Raw genomic sequence first — 21,400 nt, 5'->3', positions numbered from 1 at the left:
GTGAGCTGGTACATTTTTCGGTTGGGTCCTGGATTGACTTGTTTGGGGTTGGAACCGTTTCAGTTCAATTCCCATTTAGGTCAAAAGGGTTTGCTAAGACCAGCTGGGTTTACATGGGACAAGATTTTTAAAGGTGAAAACAGTCAAAGGACGGGGTGTCCAGGCAGCACGAGGCTCTGGGAAGGTGGCTCTTGCTCTTCTGTACCGACTTAGGCGTCAGCAGTGTTTCCAGTTTTCCATCAGATCTTTCAGATTGTAACACTTCACTGAGGGAAAAGGTACGAAAAACCTTCCCGCTGTGGTCTGCGGAGAAGGTGCAGAAGCCCCGCGGAGGACGGGGGGTTTAGCGAGGCTCGCGCTCCCCCGGGGGAAGCGATGCGGCGAGACGGACGTGCGAGGGGAGGCTGTGTCGTGCCGCGGCGTTGCAGACCTCCGAACACTAATGCTCCCTTAACCAGCGAGGCTCTGCTTTAAACTGTCAGGTTTTTGTTGAACCATTTACCCTGAATTGGCAACCAGAAATATTTTTCTTGGTTGAGGTTCCATTCTAGCTCAAGCTGTATAGCAATCGGTATGAGTTCTGATTCCGTTTTGATTTATAGCCAAAGGCTTGATAGACGTGCATGCAGTTCTGAGGAGGGAAGCAAAAGCGTGCGCGGCTGTCGGCTCTGCGTATCGTCAGTGAGAGCCTGTAGCTCGCTTGCTTCCTGATGGAAAATGTTTTGAAAATATACACGTGTACCAGTGTCTGATAAATCAAAGAAAATGAAAGTCATGTATTGAATATTCTGTGACAGATGATTCTTTGACTAATGTTTGGTTGTACATATATGAATGTTCAGGCAGGCTAAATAAAAACTAGCAACAATTACTTCCATAGTTAAAATATTCAGAGCTATAAAGAAAATTAATAAAACCTTAGAAAGGCTATAATGTCTTTTCACAAGAGAATGTCTGCAGCAAACCCCTATATAAATTAAATTTTTCGAGTAGCTGTGTTTTAGTGTAACCCCTTTTTTCCCTTCAGATGATAGTGGTAAGGAAAAACAACTACTACAGGGAGCTCTGAGTATTACTAAGAGGAAAAAAATACTACTGAATTGCTGTCATTTGGTAAATATTCTCTAATAGCAGAAAAATCTTCTTGTGATTATGCATCATATTAGGGTAGTATGCACAACACTTCAAATCTGCTAAGTAAAACAAGCCTAATCTCTATTTTTGTAATCCTTCATATTGGATGCATTTTTTAGAAATTCCTTTTTATTTCAGTTGCTTGCAATCAAGTGCATTATTAGGAAATACCTCCTATTTTAATCTGAAGAAAGATTTGAAAAGGGCTCCTACATGCAAAATAAGGTTCAGTGTGAAAGCAACTTTACTTTGTGTTCTTTCAAAATTGGAATGGGAGCTGCAGGGTGCTGAACGCTAGTGGGAAAAAAAATGACCTTTTTATTTATTTATTAGCAGTTGAGCTGTTTTGAGAGTTTTGTACCACCAATCATGGATGCTGAAGGTTTAAAAAAAATTGGTCTTTTTTTTTTTTTTTTAATCTGGATAATTTATTTCTGTTCTATAAAGTATCATAGCAGATATCATGTGGTAACAATGAATTACACAATTCTCAAACAATCTCTCTTGTCATACTGGAAGGAACACTTGGATTTAAAGATGTTATCTATTATTTCAAAAATACACCTTTTTGTTTTCCCCCCCCCAGCGCCTTGTTGAAGCTGCAGAAGATGCTTACCTGAAACATGAGTTTGATGCTGACTTACAGGTAAGTAATAATTGTTTCCCTAGGTATTTATCATCAGAGTGTACTATAACAGTTTATACGATAGCTTGCTTGAAGAACTGCTGTAGAAAGCCGAGCAGGTGAGTAATGGAAGGATGCTGATTATGAAAAAGGGAATTAATGAAGGCTGGCTCAGTGTTTTGACAGGTTACACATTTAGTGTTTGTGTGTGGGGAGACCAAGCAGGTGGATTTTACTCTTTTAGAGATTTCATTTAAATTCCCTGCATGTCTGCTTAGGTCAAGATTTTCAAACACAGTAATTAGCAGCATGTTTCATCGTTGCAGTGTGCTGGCAAGGAATTGTTCTATAGAGAGTTGAATTTGCAGATGGGGTGGGACCCACGGGGATGGGATTAGTACGACCTTGATTTGTGCAAATGGTTTGCATTTGGATCTGTGTCTAGAGCAGACACCATTTTTTTTCTCTTACCTAGAAGCCCATGGAACCATACCATTATTGTCTCAAAATGTTGCCTTTAGGAATAACATGGGAGAGAAAAGCACTGTGGCAGCTCACAGTTAAAAATGTTTAAAAGAAAAACCTTTGCTTAAATAAGACATATAATTAAAAAAAAAAAAAAGCTTAATTCCTATATCCTTATTTTCTTGAATGCTGTGTTAGATGGAGTTTTGTTTACTTTGTCTCTATCTAGATTTAATTTTAAAACCTTCTATGACTATTTGCCATATGTCCATTTAAATTTAGAGCTTAAGCATTAGGAGAAACAGAGACTTGATCCGTAGACCTTTTCGCACGCATTTATCTAAGAAGTACATAGATGTATCTTCAGATTTTACTGTGGTTACTTTCAGTAATCACAAAATATTTTATTTTAATGAAAATTATTGATTTCTGTGCAGAAAGAAAAAAGAAAGAGAACTTTTCAGAGATAAAGATAAAAAAATTGAGTTTAGAAGGTGGTGATACTGAGATCTGCCAGCTGGTGGTGGAATAAGGATAAAATAAGCGCCCTGAAAGTGATAATTAATACTATTGTTGTAGTCAAGGAATGCTGGCTTCTGTATTCAAATGCTTCAGAGTTCTATTACATTCCAGCCCTGCAGAAGTGTGCTGCATTTTGTTTTTGTGAACTTTAAACCTTGGAGAAATAGGAGCTATTGTCTGAATAAATCATAAATGCACTTTATGGAAGATTTTTTTTTTTTTTTTAGAGGTCTACAGTAAGTGCTTCTTCACTGCAGGAGAGTTCTCACTTTGACGAAGCCCTTCATTTGCTGAGGCTTTGAAGGTATTAACACTTTCCTGAAACCAGTTAAAAGCCATTTCTGTGGCGGCATTAACAGGACAATCAAATCTTTGTGTAGAGCTCCGTTGTTTATTACTGTCATGGTCCATTAAAGCTAATCAATTGTTAATCTTGGTTTCAGCGACCCCTTTGCAACCCTTGCTGGGTGATTGTTGTTCTTTATCAAAAATCTCATCATACCATCTGCTCAATATGAAATAAAGGCCAGGATGATTTGATAGTGTACGTTCAAGTGGAGGGGGACAGAAGGCTTACGTAATATACAGTGTATACAATTCTGCTATCGGAGAGGATTTTTTTGGCATTTGTATTGCCTCGGCTGACGTGTGGAAGACGGGATTAAATGCTTTGAATTAGTGGTATGTGATACAGCACCAGTCTGCGCTCTTTGTGCTCAGATATTCTGGAAATTCAGAAAGCACATAAAGAAAGTGCTTTTGTGCTTTTTATTGGTCCAACATCACCTTCTATGTCTTGAGGACAAGTATAGATAATATTGTGTCAGTACATAAAAATGATATAAGGGAGAAATAAAATTATATTAATATTTTTATTGACTGTGAAAAAAACACCAACTTAAAGAAAATAATAACTGGAAGAGCTCATCCTTTAGACTGCTGGTATTCTCTTCAGCAATGCTGAAATGTATTATTTGGTTAGGCTAGACCTGATCCCTTCTGGGCATTTTTCTTAGTAACATTATTAGTTTTGTCCTTAGTTATTCTATAGGTATTTTAATCAATATACTGTAATGCTGCGTAATGGTTAAGCACTCAGCTATCTATCCCGGGACTGAATCTATTGGCACCACCAACAAAAACCTTGTAGTTATAAACATAAATAAAATTCCCAGTGAATTGAAAGAAATAAATCAAAACGGGTGATATGATGTTTAACTCATCAGTATTACATATTGCATGTTTGAGTAATGGTCAAACTACGAGTCAGTGAGAGCTGACTTTAAAGGTTTACCCTGCAGTAATCTGGCTTTGGGAGACTCTTTTTTCTGTTAGGGATGTGAACCAAGTGCTGCGGTTTTAGCAAGTTACGGGGAAGTAACCGTCTAAGTGTTACTTATATTTGAACCTCTAACCCAGTCCAGGGTTTCTGCACCTGGTGTATATGGTTTCAAGCTATTCTGTGTTATCAAAGACTCTTTTCAAGTTGTTGCTAAGTGGAATTGCTATCTTTAATCATGCCTAATAATTTATTTGGGGATATAAGCTAAATTACTATTTGTATTGCTACGGCAAGTTGCCTTGTCACAGCGTTTCCATAGGCTTAAAGAATTGCTCATTTTGCTTCACACAGGACACTGTCTCTGTGCTTGCCTCTGTTTAAAATAAAGTAATTCCTCCGGATTTTATGGCTTTAACATAATGAAAAAACAATGTAGGGGCCAATTGCCAAGCGCTGACCCAGCAAGAGTATTGGATGTTACAGGTTTTGAAGTGATTCTACAACCGTCTTTTAGTTTTGTTGACTTAATTGTTTGCCAGAGAAAAATTTTGGGGGAAAGATAAAAAAGAGGGTAACATCTTCTGTTGGGAGGTGGTCTATTAAAAAGAAATTTTAAATAATTTATAATTATTTTTGTTAACTGAAATTTGGCCTCCTGGTAATTTACTTCCTTTGTGCTTGGGTATGTCTTTCCTAAGACGTGAACTGCCTCGTTATGATTCGCAGAAACACCGAGGTGGAGTTTGTGTTCAGACCCCTGGAAGAGGGGAGGCTCTGAAGTAGAAAATTCTTTCCTGGAACTGTCATATACCTAAGAATTTGTTGTGTATGCAGCTGATACAACCACACAGGTTTAGAGGCTTTCTCCTCCCACCACATTTCCTCAAACCACTGGAAATCGGACAGATTTTGTCGTGTAAAAATACACCAGCGTGACACCCAGCTGCTTTTCTTACGCTGCTACCAGCGAGGTGGTAAAGCACACTTAAACTGCAGTCACGTGGTCTGTGCTGGCACCTAAGTCCTCTAGGATGTCGTGCTATTTATGGGATTGTATCTGAGCTTTTAGGGTAGAAATGCATAGAGTATTGTTACCATCTGAACAGAGTGAGGGCAAGATCTCTATCATAGTGTTGTATTATTTCTGGTTTTTTTAATAATCTTGGGAGGTGGATGCTCAGCACTGGAACTGATGCTGGAGTTCTCAATGGTGCAAGTAAAAGTAACTTGCACTTTGTTTCTTACAAGCTTTAAAAAAAATACATTAATTTTTGGATCAATAAAGATTTATAATACTTGGTTGCTACCCAGTTTTCATACTTTTGGCCCAAATGACAGGAGGAAGTCACACAAACTTTCGTTATGACTACTGGTTCATTTGCCCAGTGGTTTCATTATACACACACATTTGCAGGGTAGTTCTTTTATTTTCTTTGTGTTAATTAAGTTCATTAGTTGACTCGCCTTGTATTCCAGCCGAGTTCTCTCTGCCTGTCTGTGAAGTGATAATAAAAAAGCAAGGCTATGTCTTTTTAATAGAATCAAGGCTAGTGCATAGTTGGTGTCACCTGCACTACTATATGGGTTTTTTTGGCTTGTTGTGGTTTCACTTTCTAGAGGAGCTAGGGTAAGTTCAAGTGCCAATACTTGAAGATGGTCGCCCTTATTTCGGTTTTATGTCACAAGGCTAGAAGAGGATTAATCAAGAACTTTTTAGGAAAGGATTACCTTCTTTTTAGAATACTCTTAATTTAGTGGCATAAAAAAGGAATAATGTTATAAGGCTGCTTTTCATTATTCATTTTTTTTAGATCTATAACGTATGGCCAAGTCTTAAGGAAGAGGTTTTCAAAACTATACCAGTTAGGTACCTGTCTGCCAGATTTTGCAGGCTGTTAACTCCTAATTGCATTTCATGTCCCTGAAAATCTCATCCTTTCTCTTAGAGTATATATGTTGTCTCTAGGAAGAAAAAAAAAATAGTAGTCAAGTGAGCAGGTGGTTATTTAAGGATTTTCCAGTGGTTTACACAGGTGAACGATGTACTTTTTAATGCATATTTAATGATTTTTTTTAAAAGCTTACAAAAGGTGACACTTCAAAGGTTTAGGAGAAAGCACAAATAGCAGAGAGGGCTGGGGAATAGAATTAGTCCAGTTCATAGACTCTACAACTTCTGGGTCTAATCCTGCAACTGTTAGTATTACTTGATAGTTTATTGTTGTCTTTCAAGGGGAGCTACCTGACTTTTAGTAATTTTGAAATTCAGCTGCTAGATATAGAGCTTAAATATAGACATAAAAGCATAACTTACATTGTTGCTACTTTTTAAAAAAATTCTGACCTAAATGCTTATTTAGTATAGTGATGCCATGCAAAACTTTATAATGATGGGTTGCTAATGCTTAGGTATTTAATTAAAATTTAATCAAATAGATGTTACTTATATTGATACCAGTTACTGGAAAATACGAGAAAAGATAATTGAGAATAGCTAGTCTACACAATCTTATCAAACTGCTATTACAACACATGTATTACTTTCATGTTAGTATTTCAGAAAAGTCTGTTTACATATTTATTACCTCACTTATTTTGAATGGGGCACATGATAACTAGATTTACAGTCTATCGGTGTTAATATTTTTTGGCTGTTAGAATAACGTCCACAAGACTGAAATGAGCTCTTGAAGTGTCCCAAATGTCTGCAATGGAAAGGGAAGTCTGTTGGACTTCAAGCGCTTGGAACCAATGATTGAAATGACTTTTTGAAAAGCGCATTTAAAATAGCAGTGGAACATCTGAAGTTTGATGTGCTTCATGGATTATTTATCCAAGTTGCTTGCTTTCTGAATCAGAAATCAATCTTTCTAAACCTCAAGGCTGGAAACTAATATGAGATTTGACAGCCTAAACTGCTTTTTAGACTTTCTTTGGAGTATTTTGAAGACCAAAGTGCTCTCAGCTATATTTGGATGGGATATGGATAGTGTACTTGTAGCTTGTAAGAAGGCACTAGGAAGAGATCCTTAACTAGCACCGATCTGAGACTGTTAACTTTCCATGGCCCTGTGCAACTCCTGCAGCAGTTATAGTTTATTCCATTGTAACATCTGCCTCTGGAGCTCTTTCCTGAGGTGTCTCACGTGGGACCTGGACTCAAGGGGTTTGTCTTTGTGTTCCTGACACTTGTGATACTGTGACATGCTCTTCTATATGGTTATGTGCATCCAACTGGAGACATAATTTGGATACAGCTATGATACTGAAATACTGGCAGGATCTGCACAAGTCTTGTTGTTACTGAGTTTTCTGAACAGTCTGAAGTTTTCAGTACTGATCAAAAGATAAGGGAGATCGAGGAAAGACAGCAAGCATAGAATTCAGAATGTTGTTAAAAACCAACAGCAACAACAAAGCCCTAAACTCTTAAGAATTACACTGCAGTGTGAGGGCTAAGAGGAAGGAAAAACAGAATAGAAGCGTGAGCAGCTAGTGAGTTAGCGAACTACAGGGCACACAGGAGGCATTTAAATGATAAAAGCATCTCTTAGAGTCTTTATTTGGTTTCAGCTTTTCCTTTGTCAATTTTTTTTCTTTCAGAAAATACTTCTGTACTTTTTTCTGAAAGAAAAAAAAAGTTTCAGCTTTACAGTTCTTAGTTTAGGAGTATTCTTATTGATTTCTGTGAGCTCAGATTAAGGAATTCTCAACTGCTCTACCACCAGAACTGTAACAAATTGATTTCCAGACTTTTAGCTCTAAGGATAAGCCCTTTCAGTGGAGAGCACTTTAGCTCATCTACTCTTACCTATTTATTTGCTGAGGTTGGGTAGAGGAAAACCAACACGACTACGGAACTATTGAGACATCGGTGAATGCAGACGTTAGTGGCTAAGATTCTGTAGAATGGAGGCACGTGTAAGGTAGCCTGCAGAGGAAGACTTCCACATGGCTTTCACGCTGCATGCACGGCAGGGAGTAAGTATCAGAAAGAGAGCGTACAGAGAAGGAGGGGCTGTGCACCTTTTTGGTTATTTTAATCTCTAAGCTGTTATGTGTTTTCTGCCTCTGTGGTAAATGAACAGGAAAAGAGAACAAGGTTTTGTGAAGGAGGGGAAAAAAAAAACCTAGGGATATTTTAGTTCATCTTCTAATGATGATGATGAACAACTTCGTTAGCTTTTTCCCTTTGGAGTGTTGTAGAATATTTTTGAGTATTAAGGGAAACTTTTGCCTTCTTAAAAACAATTATAAGCATATAATTTTCATTACTTTTCCACACACGTATCTTTCTAAGAATTTCTAAATTCACTTACTACAAATAAATAAAATGTAAAGTACTAGGACTATTCTATTTTTATGTGTGTTCATGACTTCTGTTGACAAGGAGTGAGTTTGATAGCTAAGCACAGAAATGCATGGAGCTTAACTGTCTCAGAAGCAGAGATGCAGGAGTTGATTTTTTAGCTAATTTGTAATTTCTTTGCTGTAAATAATTGTTTGGCACTTTGGTGCTATTCTGCCCTATATAAGGGAGCCATCAAAAAAGAAGAGTAATTCTCTGCTTGTTTAGTTGAATAGCTATTCTATCTACATGGGGCTCGGCAGAAAAGGAGCAGCAGCTACGGTCTGAATTTGCTGTTGCAAATAATGTGCTCTGCTCCTGAGAAAGTTTGGCATGGAGTTCCAGAGATTCATTCTTCTGACTGCAGTTGTAGGACTCATCCTTTTGGTATCCTGAACAGGTTAGACTCATTAAAGAGCTACCAGAAGCAGTTTTCAGACGGTTCTGGATTTATTCTTGCTTTCCTCTCTCATGATAGCAATTGCTGTTTGATGCCATGAAGTGGGTACTGAAGAACACACTATAAATTCAGTTCTACCCATCAATATTCTGTAAATAATTACAGAAATCTGAAACCTAGAATTGTCAAAGAACTGTGTGACTGAGCAGAAAATTTTGTCTTCCTGAGATTTTTCTTTTTGCATTTATTTGTCCTTTTATGTATGCTTACTACCAGAAATGAAAAGGAAATAGCCTTCTCATCCCATGAGCGTTTTTAAAAATTTCAAGTTCTCCGATTAAGCATTGAGATACCCCAAAGCTTTTCCTGAGCAAGAGACCTCTGTTTCAGAACAACTCGTAATCAGGTAGGTGGGGTCTCAGCATATGAGAAGCCCGTTCAAGTTGCTTCTCTGGTGAATATTGAATTATTTGTATGATGTGAAACAACTGCAGCAGAAGAGCTTGTGAGACACTCAGCTCAGAAGAGCCTGATGGATGGGGCAGTCACTTTGGATCTCAGAGGCCCTAGTCTGAGTTTCTGTTCTGCTTGATTCAGAGGATGGATTTGAACTGCAGTATAAGTCTTTTCCCCTCTGGCACAATTCGGCAAAAAAGAAATGCATTTTCCAAAACTAAGAAGAATCATAGGTCAGATCTAACAGCAATAACAAGATGGAACAAAGTATCTACATGCATATAATACATATATACAGCTTTTCCTTTCCCATGCTCAAATCATTAAGTATTTCCAGGTTGCCTTTTTATGCTCTTCATAAGCATCTTATAAGAACTGTTTAAAAGAAATAAAAGCTGAGATTCTTGCATATTCACATAAATTCACAGGTTAAGGTTGTAAGTAAAACAGAAGTTCTCATTAAAATAGTGATAAAACTCCCTTTGCAACACGGAATTCTTTCTTTTATTGTTTTTGCAAGGCAATTCTTTAACTTATTCCAATAGAACAGATAGAGGAATAAGCTAGTATTGTTCAGATAAAGGGATGATGATGTACCAGAAGGAGCCAGTCAAATGAAAACAGATACGTTCACTTTCAAGCAGGGGGAAGAAAAAAAAAAAGAAGAAAAGATGAGACATTATGAAATGAACTTCTAGCACAAAATCAATAACAATACTTAATGCAGCAGCCTTAAAATTAGATTAAAATTTGTCATATGACGGGAGTTAGGGTAAGCTTGCAAGAGCTTCACGTGAGGCTTCAAAAAAAATTCCCTCTTTCAAAATGCCTAGCATGCCTTCCAAAAGTGCCCGGGCCAGAAGGGCTTCTGCCAGTGCGATTGCCTTGCCACACAGCGTCTTGGTTTAGCCCACTGCTGGGCTAGCTGCTACCGGCGCTGTCAGCCGGCAGCTCCCTCCCGGCCGAGAAGGGGAAACGGGGGAAAGAAAGGAAACTCGTGGGCTGAGATAGGAACAGATGTAATAAAAAAATAAAACAAATATTAATACTAAAGCAATATAAAGTACCCCGAGTTATACTCGGCCCAGATAGCGGTCGCGAGCTGCGCGCTCCCAGCAGCGAACGCTGCGAGCAGCGCGGGTCCCGCGCGGGGACAGACGGCCTCGGGAGCTGAGCGACGGGCGAGACCCTGCGGGGATGGAGGCCATGGAGAGAGTGAGCTGTTCCCAGCGGAATCCCCAGGTTACGGCGAGCGTGATGCCGATGGCGCGTGCCATGGCTGGCCACGAACTAAAACAAAGTGTCTTATCAACTTTCTTCTCACAGCAACGGGTGCTGCAGTCTTAGAAACGCAGCTTTCCTGGACAAAACCTGATTTTATGATCCTATCCCAGCAAAGCCAGGAGACATGGTCAAAACGGCGTGTGGCCCACGCGTGCCACAACTTACAACTGAGAAGTCGGCGACTTTCCCCGCGAGTGGAAGACGAACTAAAACAAAGTGTCTTATCAACTTTCTTCTCACAGCAACGGGTGCTGCAGTCTTAGAAACGCAGCTTTCCTGGACAAAACCTGATTTTATGATCCTATCCCAGCAAAGCCAGGAGACATGGTCAAAACGGCGTGTGGCCCACGCGTGCCACAACTTACAACTGAGAAGTCGGCGACTTTCCCCGCGAGTGGAAGCGGGCTGTTTGGGGAGATGCGCACCTCCCGGATGCCAGGTCCGCTGGTCTGGGCAGAGATGTAAGAGCAGGCAGAACAAGTTAAATGAAGCAAGGGGAAACACAGGCTTGCGAAGGGAAGGCTGTGGAGGATGCAAAAGAAAGCAGAAACGGTGCAGTGAAAGGTTCGGTGTCGGAAGGCTGGAAAGTGTCGGAAGGAAGGCTGGAGAAGGAGAAATAACTAATATGTAAAGGCAAAGCTGTTAAGTGTTAATATCTTTGTGTTGCAATAGTACTGACAGTAATCTTCTTGCAAGTCTTTCTAAAACCATTACCTTTGTTTACAGTGAGGCTAAAATGGAGGAACCATTTCCAGCTGCTTTAAAAAAAAAAAAAAAAAGGTGCAACCACCTCTTTCCTCCATCCTCTCCTGTGTCAGGTTAGGCAGTTATAGAAACAGTAAGAAGCTCCCTGACGTAAGCTTCATCGTAAAACAAAAGAAACCATCAGAGAGAATAATCAAATACCATTTAAAAATGAGTTTCAGAGAAGTTTGGCAAAACAAGTACACGCAGGGAGTGAGAGAGGAACGCTGTGTAGGAGATGAGGAAAAATATCGTGAGTTATTGAAGAATATACGTTCCCGGAGATTGCCATAAACCTCAGAGAAACTCGTTTTATCATTGCCGGAGCAGACGGACATGATGCATTTGAAAACACGTTTCTCGTCGATGTTTATGGGACTATCTATTTCCAATTCTAACTAACCAAGAAAGCAACTAAAGAGCCAGAGAAAAGAAGAAATGACCACGCAAGATGAGGTTAGGGTTGCCAGTGCTTAATGTTTGGTGTATTGGTGATAGCAGACAGGAACTTGGCATTAAAAATCACTTCGTAGCGGGCGCTTGTTTGGCTTGCTTGTCAAGACTCGTGGCCCAGAAATTAGTCATCATTCCTCTCCCAAGGGAAAAAAGGAGAGCTTGTCACCTTCTGAAAATGCTTTCTAATTAGCTTTTAACTTTCCGCTGCAGAAAAGGTCAGCGACTCAGCGGCTCGAGCGGAGAGCCCTGTGCCTTCTACCTGGCCAGCAGCAGCCCTGCCCTCAGCACGGAGCGGTTTCACGCTGGGAGTTGGATTTACTTGCACGCTCCTTTAGTCCTGTTGAGATCTCGGTGAATGTTTTAACAAAACGACTCTCCTTGGTTTAAGCAATGCCAAAGGCAAGTGACAGTTCTGAGGATTTTGATCCTATCAAGATTCGTTTTGAAAAATGCTGCTCTGGCTTAGCTTTCCTTTATCCGTGGATATTCGGTGCGTCTCAGACAGCACAAGGAGGAGGTGATGTACAGAGATTGTTTTCTGATTTGTTAAGACTTCTACACCAAAGAGACACAGCACAGTCTGTCGTCGAAGCTGTGTGTTTGAGATGTGCATTTTGCCAGAATCGCATGTTTTCTGAACTGTCTGGAAAGTATATTTTAAAGAATCTATTTGAAGCATCTATTTAATTCTGTATGTACTCGTATGTATTTTGTATCTACATTTGGTTTCTGATATGTTGAAAGGATGAGATGCTAAGGTGCTTGAGGAGCAGGCAGGGCTGGGGTTAATGTTTTTATTTATAAGGCTCATTGGTCAATGATACTGAGCTCTCCTCCAGGAAAAAAGATCCTTAATTCACTCTTGCAAAATTCAATGCCCTATTGTTCTCACTTTTCTGAAGTCACTGTTTATAACATTGCTCTCCTTTCCCCTCTGAGGGATAATATAATTTATTGGAGCAGTTCATTCATAGTCTATGTGATATCTATCTTTTGGGACAGAGATACCTTTTGCATGATGTACACACTGTTAGCTTCAAACTCTTCCTGTTTGCTTTATGTGAAAGGGTTTGTAATCAGGAATATTTATGCATCCTGGTACCCAATTGTGCTGTGCTTGCTGTTTTTTGCTCCTCGTAGAAAATTAAACTTTTTTCTTTTTGGCTCACACCTACCTGAAAAGCAAAAGATTTTAGAATATTACCCTATGGATTTATGATTACCAGGCAGATAGCCAGTAATAAGCAGTGATATCTGATACTACGGCCCAGACATTCTCTGCTTTTTTCCACCTTTTTCCTATTATCTTTAGGTTTAATAAACTATAAATGGGAGAAATAAATCGCAGACCATCTTTTCTCTTTTTGTGCTTTTTTTTTTTTTTTTTGAGGTGCTTCGTGATGAGATTAAGTTAAAGGTCATATATTCTTCCAACCTCGTATTTAGGAATAGGCAAATTATTGAGAAGGGTGGAAGTAATCTAGGTTTATTAATTTTTGTGGGAGAGCAGCTTTTTTGCTACACAACAATAATTTTAAATGGAAATAACAGTATTATAGATAAAGATTTAATGAATATATATGAGAAAGGCAAGATAGAAGTCACTAAGCAGTTCATAGCTTTAGATGAGGTCACGTTTCTGACTTGTGGAGTATGAAAGGGAGTAAATCTTAGATGATCATAGCGGAAATATTTCCAGGTTATTGTACATACTGCTTATTGTAGGAAAAAAGTTACTTTCTTGCCTTTGACTTACAAGAAGATATTGAGTGAAAACCAGCTACATTCATACCTTATTTCAATTGCATGTATTATTTCTTTGTTTCTGAACCTCACATAATTACTCACAAAATTAAAATACTAAGCTCATTATTTCAATCCTAAGATATAACTTGCTTTAGACTTATGCTTTGTCTCTAATTGTAGTGTCTGTGTGTTGAGCTTCATTAACTTGAAACAGAAGGAGCCCCGCTTTTGTGTTGAAGTTAATTAAAGCTGGTAATGATTATTGTCTGAGAATTTTCTGGGTTCAAGTAGGTTATTTTGTCTCTGCCTCTATTTTCACGCATCATTTCATCAATCATGTGGTTGGTTGATTCATATATTACACAGGATTTGTCTGAATTCAGTGGTCTATGGGGATTTTTTAATCATAAAAATACACTTGCATATTTGTTTAATGGTTAATTGAAAGCTCCTGCTTGTGAAGTAGTCACTGGTGACATCTAAACTCATATTTTTAATTTTTTTTTTTGAAAAATAAAAGCAGTTCATTTTCAATGAATAGTATAGGTAATAGCACAAAACACAACAGATAGAACAATGCCAAGGGCTACAGTTAATGGCTTTCTGGTCTTTTTAATATAAAAATGGAAAATTTCAAAACATGACAATTCTATGATGATGTGTAAAAACTTCAGACTTAGAAGTACAGTCTTTTGACCATGACTGACAGCATGAAATCTATGCATATGTGTTGTGGTTTAGCCCCAGCCAGCAATTAAGCCCCACACAGCCGCTCATACCAACTCCAAAGCACTTTACCAACTATCAGGAAGAAAAAACAACTCCATCCCAGCCAAAACATGGAAAATATTTATAGGCACGTATAGTTTAGTATTTATGGTTTAATAATTTTGTTCAAAGTTATGCATTTCAACCTTACATATATTGCCTGATGTACAGATCTTTATTACTGTTTTTGTGGGTCATGCTGTGGGAGATGTCCTGCTTACCCCCACCCCCCCCCCACAAACCCAAACCCCCCAAAAACCCCAAAACAATAAAAAACCCTCATGGTGAAAGACTGTGTCTAAGATCAGGCCAAGGGCTATTGCAACAAAGTGCAATGGATAAATAGATAAACAGAGGAAATAAAAAATAGAGGATGTACTTGCCTATGGGAAAAGCTTGGAAAAAGTGATGGTATGTTCCTTGAAAACTCAGAGGCCAAGTTTAAGTGTTTTGTTTGCAGTTCATGTAAAAAAAAAAAAGGCAATACTACAATAACAGTAATTTGATTTAATATTACATTTTATGTGTTTCATATTTCAGATTTAAACTAACAGCTATGTAGCTAAAGCTTTCAGACTATTCAATTTAGATGTAAAAAAAGGACTTGAAATCTTATTCTGCATCCAGTTAGCTTCTCGAAATAGGGAGTGTGCGTTCAGAGAAATATTACTGTGGATCCAAAATGTGCCTATCAAAAATATTAATGAAAAGTTTAATGGATATTCTGTGCCTGTGTGAAGCTCCTGCTGACAGTGGCAGCTCAAAGGCTTTCAGCATCACGTGCAAAACAATTTTGCAGCAAAGAAGGGTTGAGCTGGGGGGTGTGTGTGTTATGTTGGAAGGGACAGTGGAGATTTTGGGTATAGGGCTGACAAAGGCCAGCTGGATGGCAAGGTGAGATCTGTTACAATTTGTAGGGCTTGTGGGAGCTTATGCTGGACGTGTGATTTTTGGGAAAGGTGTATGGAATCGTGATGAGTAATACGGTCTGGATGGAGGTCACATGAGGTTGCAAAAGGCTGTGGGAGGTCTTGGGCTTTCCGAGGCTTTCTCCCCAGCCCACCAGTAGACCTTGCCACCCTAGCACAGTTCCGAACTGTTCTGCAAGGTCTTCTCTCCTTTCTGTCACACTTCCTCTCTCACCGGTGCTTGGTGCAGTTCCCCCCCCTTCAAATTCTGCCCCCGTGGTGGCGGCAGGAGCAGCAGCAGCCCCAGCAGCAGAGGGCTGTAGAGGGAGGTTGGGGATCTGCTCTGTGAAAGCGTGTGCTACCCTAACGCATCTTCGCTCTCTTGCCGTTGGCAACATAGACGGTCTGCTGCCCTGGACACCTCTGCCTGTGTTCAGCACTGCCTGGCTGTTGGCTGATCGTGTGTTACACGAGGACCTTCCATAGCGAGCTGTGTACTATTTTTCGTAAGACCAGGTACCACTTCAGATCCCTGTAAATAAGTGTCGTGTCTTCTAGTGCATTCATGTAGGAGCTGGGGATCCGGCTGTTCCCTGCAAACACTTAGGAAATTACTAGCTCCATGAAGTATCGCTGTGTTGGTGTCACTGATTAACGATGGCGGTAGGGATGTTCAAAGTTCGGTGCACACCTCCCGGTGAGGGGGTGAATCCTATGTTGCCTTTTGAAAATTGTCCCTATTTTTACTGAAATTCCTGTACAGATAAACGGCTATTGAAGTAGTTCTCTAGAGTTCAAGTGATTATTGTTCTCCTAGAAAGACCCAAATTTCCAGGCTTTAACTACCTGTAAAATGTTAGTAATATGAAAAGGCATGGTAAGGAGGTGAAATATAAGATGGTGGTGTTATGAAAAATCTCTCAATTTCTATACCTGCTCCCCTTCCCTACTGCATTCTGTCTCTCAGAATTGCAATTTTCTGCAGATTTTATGGGGTCTATATTCATTGGGATCTATTACAGGTGGTAGAATGGGAAATCTTTTAAAGATTAATTGTAATTCAGAAAATAAGAACGTGTAGTATGTACTATAAAAAATACTTGAGTCCCAAAATGTTCGTCATTTTTGGTCCAAGTTCTGCACCAAGTTGTTTCTCCATAAAATAGCAGCTTAATTAGCATCCACAATTATACCCATAGATAAATATATATATATTTTTTAAAATTCCTTGTGGTCTCTTTGTAAATACTTTGCTATATATTACCTCCAAATAATGTCCCAATCCTTGACCTTCCTACATACTGGCAGCACCAGCATTACTCTGAGTGGGGGTTGCTGGGCTTGTGGAGAAAGGAAATAGTAATTTAGGGAGATTCTGCTGAAAGAAGGCAGTGAATGACACAAGGTGGAGACAGAGCAGTTTTAAACAAGGACCCCCTGCAATCCTGGTTTTACACATTGCTTGCTTTCACTTTAATCAAAGGGTAATACTTTCCAGTAGCGCTTGGGACTGGTTGGAGTGAAAGCTATTCAGCCTTGGCAGCTTTTTTCCATCCATTGGTGAGCTTTTTTCCTCCCACCCCTGATGTATCAAGAGTTGTTCCTTCCCTTCATCCTATCCCAACACAGGTGTTCACCTCATCTTCCTGTTTTCCCTTTGTGGGTGAGAGAACAAAACAGGGAAGTGGGATTGTTGTCAAGTCCAAAGTGTTTCAGCTGATTCAGTTTTGTCTTACACTGGTGACTCACACCTGCCGAACTTGTGTAAACCATGAGTGATGCTGGTAAATCTGGACAGAGGTACAAGGAGAGAATTTACAGGATACAGAACTGTTTGATTTCTTGTCTTGTCCTTTCTCTTCAGACTGTCATTCAGCTCTGCTTTTGACCGATAAAGCATTTCTGCAGTGACAAATCCTCTGGTGCACAACCGAGGATGTGTCTGATGGTTTCATTAGCTTTTGCCATGGTTGCCCAGCTCCTCGAGTGCACGGGCGTGCTCACCCCTGGGTGCAGGCACCTCTGGGCTCTTGGTTCTAGATATGCCCTGATGTTAACTTGTGAATTTGGTGAGCGTTGCACCTCAGCCTGTAAGTGAAGTCCAGAAGAACAGTATAAAAGCTGTGTGTTTTGAATTGGACTTCATAGTGCCATAAACAGTGACATCATTGTATATACACACAAATATATAATGATGAATACAGCAAATGCAATCTTGGATGTTGGCTGGAAAATGCATGCTCCGGGCTCGGATTTAATAGGAACTTTCATATTCCGTTCTTGGAATATAAAGCCAGCATTTTTGTCTATTTTGACTTTTGCATTAATAAAATGAGGTCAGGAAATCTGTTAAAGTTTATCTTTAAAAACGTTTTCAACCCAATCACCTTGTTTTAAAAATCATTTCCGTTTGTTATCTGCACATTTAAGTAGATTGCGTTTCCTTGTGATTGATTCTCTGAAGGAAAGCACTAACAGATTCCTGTAATTGATTATACTTTAATGATACATAATGGCAAGTTCTGTTTTCCATTATTGTTACCCTACACGCTGAACTGTAACTGCCGCGATACCAGAATGTATATCGATATACAATTGATTTAGTAACATTTTACCGGCTGAACTGCCTTGCATTAACTAAAAACACGTCTCCGCCTCTTCAACAGAAGTGGTCATTCACACTTTCAGGGCAGGTATCCTACACGTCTGCAGATGGTCGGTTCCTTCAGCTTATTGGAGTTGGCAAAAGACGGTGCTGCTGGAGATCAGTACAATTCTTGTTTCTGGGTTTCACGGGTGATTACAGATGGGAGTTGGCTGTTTTTACATTTCAAATGTTTCACTTCAGTTATATGTTTTTCTCTTTTTTTGATGGTCCTTTTTCAAGAAATGGTCCTCTGCTGCTCCTTACCGCCTCCCTCCCCCAAATCGTTGATGGCAAATAAGGTGGTTGATGATCTGAAAGTGTTGCTTATCTTCATGATCGATATTACCTCATTATTTACTGATGTCCCCTGCTTATCTATATAAATCTCTTCGCTTGTGTTTAGATGGAAAACTCTACAGCAGGGATTACTTTGCATGCATGCATGTGACCGCATGCGTGTTTGTAATGACAGTTAGCACATCTGAGTCCTGTTCCGTGACTCAAACGCCTGCATGTTCTTTACTTGCACAAATAAATAATGCAATTCAGTTGCCACTTAGCTGTACTTTAACTCTTGGACGTACGACCTGTCCTAGCATGTATTGCCGGCCTATGTGGGAAAAATAAGTAAATTTAAAAAAAAACAAATTTAAATTTTGAGTTTTGTGGGTGTTTCGAAAAAGCGTACAGCTGTTGTCTTCTAAATACTCAAAGGACATATACAGGAAACTTAATAACTAGAATATTATAATGATGTAAAATTGGTGACTTATGTTAGAGATACCAGATAGAAGTACACAATATAGTCAGATTATGTACTAAGGCTTCACGTTTGCCAGTTTTAAACTTCCTTTGCTGAGAATAGGGTTGTACTTAAAGGTTATAATTCTGGCAAGTTGTGCCAACAGAACTCATTTGTTGTATTGTAAGTAAGCAGCTATATTATTGAAACATCAGAAAATGGATAAGGGTTACACTTTCAAAATCCTTTGTTTTCCAGGGATTTAAATTCAAGTTTTCACATTATCAGCCATATTAAGCCAGTGTGAGCTTTCTTAAGCAAAAGTTTAGGAAAACAAACAACTGCTGTTTGAACTTGGTGAATGTGACTGTTTGGCAGAATCAAAGTACTTTCTAAAAATCTGCAATAATTTTGTATTTTAGTTTTAAAACTGAAGTTTTGGCTTTAAATTTCAGTTTAAAATCTGAAAACTGAAAATAAAAAGAATCACTTCTGAAGCATATAGACACTTCGGTAAGTTGAACTCTAAAGCACCACATACAGATTTTGTATTTTATTCTGTGTTACATAAATTTGTAAATGTTTTAAATTACATCATTGTTTCTATCTGTATTAACATTCAGCACTTCAATTCTGTTAAATATAAATGTTAGTTTAGTGGTTTTGTGTATGTCACTGATTGCAATTCAGATCTTTCTTCCGTGCTGTTCTGAACTGCTGATAGTAATAGCAGCATTTGTAACATTCACTTTCATTGCATCCTAATCATAAACAGTATTATCAATTAATATGTGCTTATGCTTATGTGGTTACTGTGTGCACGGATTATTAGAGAAATTATTTTTACTTTCAGAGAACAGTTTCAAAAAGATAAGAACTGCAAATACAAAGCAGATTAGATTACTTAAATGGCCTTTTCAGTGGTGATATCTGAAGAATCAGGCATGTCTATAGTACCTGTCGTGGTTTAGCCCCAGCCGGCAACTAAGCACCACGCAGCCGCTCGCTCACTCCCCCTCCCACAGTGGGACGGGGAAGAGAATTGGGAAAAAACTCATGGGTTGAGATAAACACGGTTTAATAGGACAGAAAAAAAGAAGGAAACAACAATGATAATACCAACAAAGGACTGTACAAGAACAAGTGATGCCCAATACAGCAATTGCTCACCACCCCATGATCGACAGCCCGTCCCTGAGCAGCGATTTCCGCCCCCCGGCCAACTCCAGTTTATGTACTGGGCATGACGTCGTATGGTAGGGAATATCTCTTTGGCCAGTCTGGGTCAGCTGTCCCGGCTGTGTCCCCTCCCAGCTCCCCGGGCACCCCCAGCCTGCTCGCTGGCAGGCCAGCACAAGAAGCTGGACTGTCCTTGACTGCTCAGCAGCAACCCAAAACATCAGCACATTATCAACAGCTTCTCATCCCAAATCCAAAACACAGTCCCGCACCAGCCTCTGCGAAGAAAACCAGCTCCATCCTGGCTGAAACCAGGACAGTACCTCACATTAATTTTAGAATACAATACACAATTTTATTTCCTGTTTGTTTGCTGTTCTAGAGGAAGAATTTTTGAACCGTGAAGTAAAATTTTTATGCTCTAGTGCTATGTATTCTCAGCTCAACCCCACATTGCAAAAGAAACCTCTACATGTTTCTTTAATTTAAAAAAATAAAAGTTCCTAATTAGTTATACATAGACAATGTTAGGTTTTTCCAATTGCAAAATGATTAATAATACACAATTAAAATGGAACCTGGATCAAGAACTCACCAAGTCTCCCCAATACCATTATACTGTACCCTTTCCTCGGCAAAGTCATCTTGTCCCAGGGAATCTGAATGACTCTCAGGAAATCTATTCCTGCAAATACACTGTCTCCTCTCATCAGGAATTTCCAAGATTCCCAGTTGGGGAACTTCTTTCCAGTATTTTCACAGTAAAAATAGGCAACTCATAAAAGAGTATTAAGTAGATTTTGGAAAATGTCACCAAACATGTATATGATGTATGAAAGTGCTCTGTTAGTATTCTTTATAGCTGGAAGTCAGTGGTAACCGAACACGCGCATACATAAAGAATGGATCACTATTAGTCCTATAGCTATACTAAATATTTTCTTAAAGACTGTGCAATTTGTTCTTGCCAGATTAAAAAAAAAGTTCCCGTCTACTAGCTTCTAAGCTACGTCGTTAACAAAGCGCAAATAAACGGAGAATAATATCTCTTTACTTATTCCTTTACATGTTAACTTTTTTTTCCCCCTTCTTCCCCCCAAGTTTTGCTAGCAAGATACTCGCCAGATACTCAATTACAGCCCAGACGGTTGTAATGAATACTGTAGAAAAGCAGGTCTGGAACATATCCCAGCTGTTTAACGGGAATAGGTACCATAACATCAAGAGCCACTAGATGCCACTCTTGTCTCACCCCGGTGCAAGTTTGAGAGTATGATTGTTTGAAAACCCCAACTACGCCCTCCCATCCCCAAAGCCCCTTTAAAGATGTTCCTTTGGTATTTCAGCTATTTTTCCTTTTTTTTTTTAATTAAAGTTACAATATGACCCTATTGTTGATAGTATTCCTTCCCTCCTCAGTAATGTTATGCTTGTTTATAAATAATTCAAAGCTATCCCTAGACGATTCTTTTTTGTCGCGGGCCTCTTGCATAGCTATGTTGTGCCATGTCTCATTTTTCTCTTTGGGTGGAATTCACAAACTTCTGGCATGTGTTTTCATCTGTGTTTCTGATTGATTTCACAGCCACTTATAGTGCAAGAAGCTTTAAATCTGTATTTTTTTTTTTTTTAATCTACAGAGACCTTTACCTTTGCGTGTTTTCTATACCAGATACCATAAGAAGTTCTTGAAC

The 21,400-nt window shown here is 39.2% G+C and overlaps 1 protein-coding gene across 1 annotated transcript in view; it reads left to right on the top strand.

The window, feature by feature from the left end:
• Positions 1-573: 573 nt before the first annotated feature.
• LOC104618370 (voltage-dependent calcium channel subunit alpha-2/delta-3) overlaps positions 574-21,400 on the top strand; it is a gene marked incomplete at its 3' end in the record, with an annotated part of 208,157 nt that continues 187,330 nt past the window's right edge. Inside the window, exons 1-2 of the mRNA XM_010283944.1 lie at positions 574-681; positions 1,721-1,780. Coding sequence (XP_010282246.1) covers positions 574-681; positions 1,721-1,780 — 168 coding nt within the window. The remainder of the gene's footprint in view (positions 682-1,720; positions 1,781-21,400) is intronic.

The sequence above is a fragment of the Phaethon lepturus genome, unplaced genomic scaffold (genome assembly GCF_000687285.1).
Source record: "Phaethon lepturus isolate BGI_N335 unplaced genomic scaffold, ASM68728v1 scaffold1163, whole genome shotgun sequence".
NCBI lineage: Eukaryota > Metazoa > Chordata > Aves > Phaethontiformes > Phaethontidae > Phaethon > Phaethon lepturus.
Note: the sequence above shows the minus strand (reverse complement) of the source record. Positions and strands in the feature narration are given on the sequence as shown.